Raw genomic sequence first — 2,249 nt, forward strand, 5'->3', positions numbered from 1 at the left:
AGTGGAAATAATAATTTAAAAAAAAAAAAAAAGAGAGAGAGAGAGAGAGACAGAGAGAGAGAGAGAGAGAGAGAGAGAGAGAGAGAGAGAGAGAGAGAGAGATGGAGACAGGCAAAGAGAGAGACAGAGAGAGATGCTTCTGTCTGCAGTATTCAAAGGATTCATGTAATATTCCTTTTGGAAGTTATCAGATAAGATTTAGTCACTGTGTACCAGAAGGACTCTTCACAAAGGTGATCTGTGAATGACTGTGAGTCTTCATGCTAAGCAAAAACATGCTTAGGACTGGTGCAATTTTATCTCCTTACTGTCATGATATTCAGTCTTGTGGTCATCTTTGGGGTGAGTGCAAATATATACTCCAAATATGTCATTTAATATGACAGATGACAGTCTGTCTGAAGAGTCAAGATAAGACCCAAGGCCATCAGCTTCCTCTCTGAAGGACATATATTATTTCCGAAGATGAACAGAAAAGTATCAAACCTGGGCAGGACATATGACCTTTCTCTGGGAACAGAGTTATCACAAGTGATGCTGAAATTATGTCTATGGTCCCCTTTAATTTCCATCTTTCATCCCATAGGCAAGTTACACCTAAAAGGCAGGAACATAAATGGGCCAATGCGCCATAGAATGCCAATTAGTTGAAATAGTACAAAGAGGACACAAGTTGAAATAGAAAGAAATAATATTGTCTTTAATCAATAAAGAGAGCGATGACAACCAGTGTGATCACACTGAATTTGAAGACAGGAGGGCTTACTGAGTCACAGCACTTAACAATGATGATGTCCAGGAACGAGTTATTTTCTATTCTGTAGAGTCCCAGTCAAGCTAGTCATGCATGGATTTGCATTTTGGTTGGGCAATTCTTGGACCTGCCTTCTATCAGTCACAAGTGATTCCATTAGGCTGGACAGCCAGTCTTATAAAGAGATCCTTGGCTGATTGTCTGCAGACTCCTGGTATTCAAGTTCTAGACTACTTCGGAGAACTAGGTGAGTGTTGTTTCTTGATTTGGTCTGTCTTAATGGTCTCTCTGTGTGCTGTAGTAAGTTTTGAGAAAGTAAGTTTTTTTTTAGTATGGTTTTGATCATGGTTTTGATGGTACCTATCTAGCAGTCAGAAATTTAGCAATGGATCTAATAGTCAACTTAGACAAGCAGCTTTTTCTTTAATTTGGCAGGCAGTTGAACATAGTACATTTATCTTTCATATGCATCATTTGGTGTTCTTTGAAATGTCATATACCTTATGCAGGTATTAGACCTGAGATTTTCCTTAGCTGTCCTTTATTGTACAAACTCAGACAACCTCCTGTCATGATATAGACAGTGAAAGGGTCAGGAATTGGTTTTGAGATTTCTCAGGGCACCAGAGCTTGACTGCCTGTCTTGAAAGTGTTGCTTTGTGTAAAGACATTGTTTGTTTCATTGGAATAAAATATTTTCTCCTGAAAAACGGTATGATTCAAAACAGGATTTTTCAGGGTTACATGCAACAGATTACTGACAAGAAAGAAAAAAGCCAGAGACTACTAAAACAGGAGTTGAGGAAGCATGTTTATGCCCAGAGAGAGAAAGGGACGATGGAACGATGTTACAAGTCTCTATCAATCTTGGTGGGGATCACCCCTGAACACTTTCATGTAATTTCTTTCAGATCCTGAGATTTTAGCACGATGTCTTACCAACAGCAGCAGTGCAAGCAGCCCTGCCAGCCTCCTCCTGTGTGCCCAACTCCCAAGTGTCCTGAGCCTTGTCCTCCTCCACAGTGCCCAGAGCCCTGTCCTCCACCAAAGTGCCCTGAACCTTGTCCTCCTCCAAAGTGCCCTGAGCCTTGTTTTGAGCCATGTTCCCCTCCCTCATACCAGCAGAAATGCCCTCCTGCACAACCTCCTCCACCATGCCAGCAGAAGTGTCCACCTAAGAACAAGTGAATGCCTCAGCATTCATCAAGACCAAGAGAAGAAGAGGAACTCCATCTCACTGCCTCCATAGCAAAACCTAATGTCTTCCCTTCAGAGTCTGTCACAGATGCAGAAGAATTTGCTCCATGCAGCGCCTCCTTCTACATGCCAGTGATTATCTCCGATAGGGAAAGCATTGACCTGAGATGATAATCCTGCTGCTGTAAAGAGGCTACTAAGAATGATCCTTCTTCCATGGTTCAGTAGACCATTTTTCAAATCTCTCTGTCACTTTGGCGAGCTAGTTCCCACTGTTGTTTCATTTCCTGAATAAAGT

The 2,249-nt window shown here is 41.6% G+C and overlaps 1 protein-coding gene across 1 annotated transcript; it reads left to right on the forward strand.

The window, feature by feature from the left end:
• Nucleotides 1–1,684: 1,684 nt before the first annotated feature.
• On the forward strand, nucleotides 1,685–1,942 carry LOC110290597 (small proline-rich protein 2D-like). Its single transcript, XM_021157149.1, has one exon. The coding sequence runs from the start codon at nucleotides 1,685–1,687 to the stop codon at nucleotides 1,940–1,942; it is 258 nt and encodes an 85-aa protein (XP_021012808.1).
• The last annotated feature ends 307 nt before the right edge of the window (nucleotides 1,943–2,249 follow it).

The sequence above is a fragment of the Mus caroli genome, chromosome 3 (assembly GCF_900094665.2).
Source record: "Mus caroli chromosome 3, CAROLI_EIJ_v1.1, whole genome shotgun sequence".
Taxonomy (NCBI): domain Eukaryota; kingdom Metazoa; phylum Chordata; class Mammalia; order Rodentia; family Muridae; genus Mus; species Mus caroli.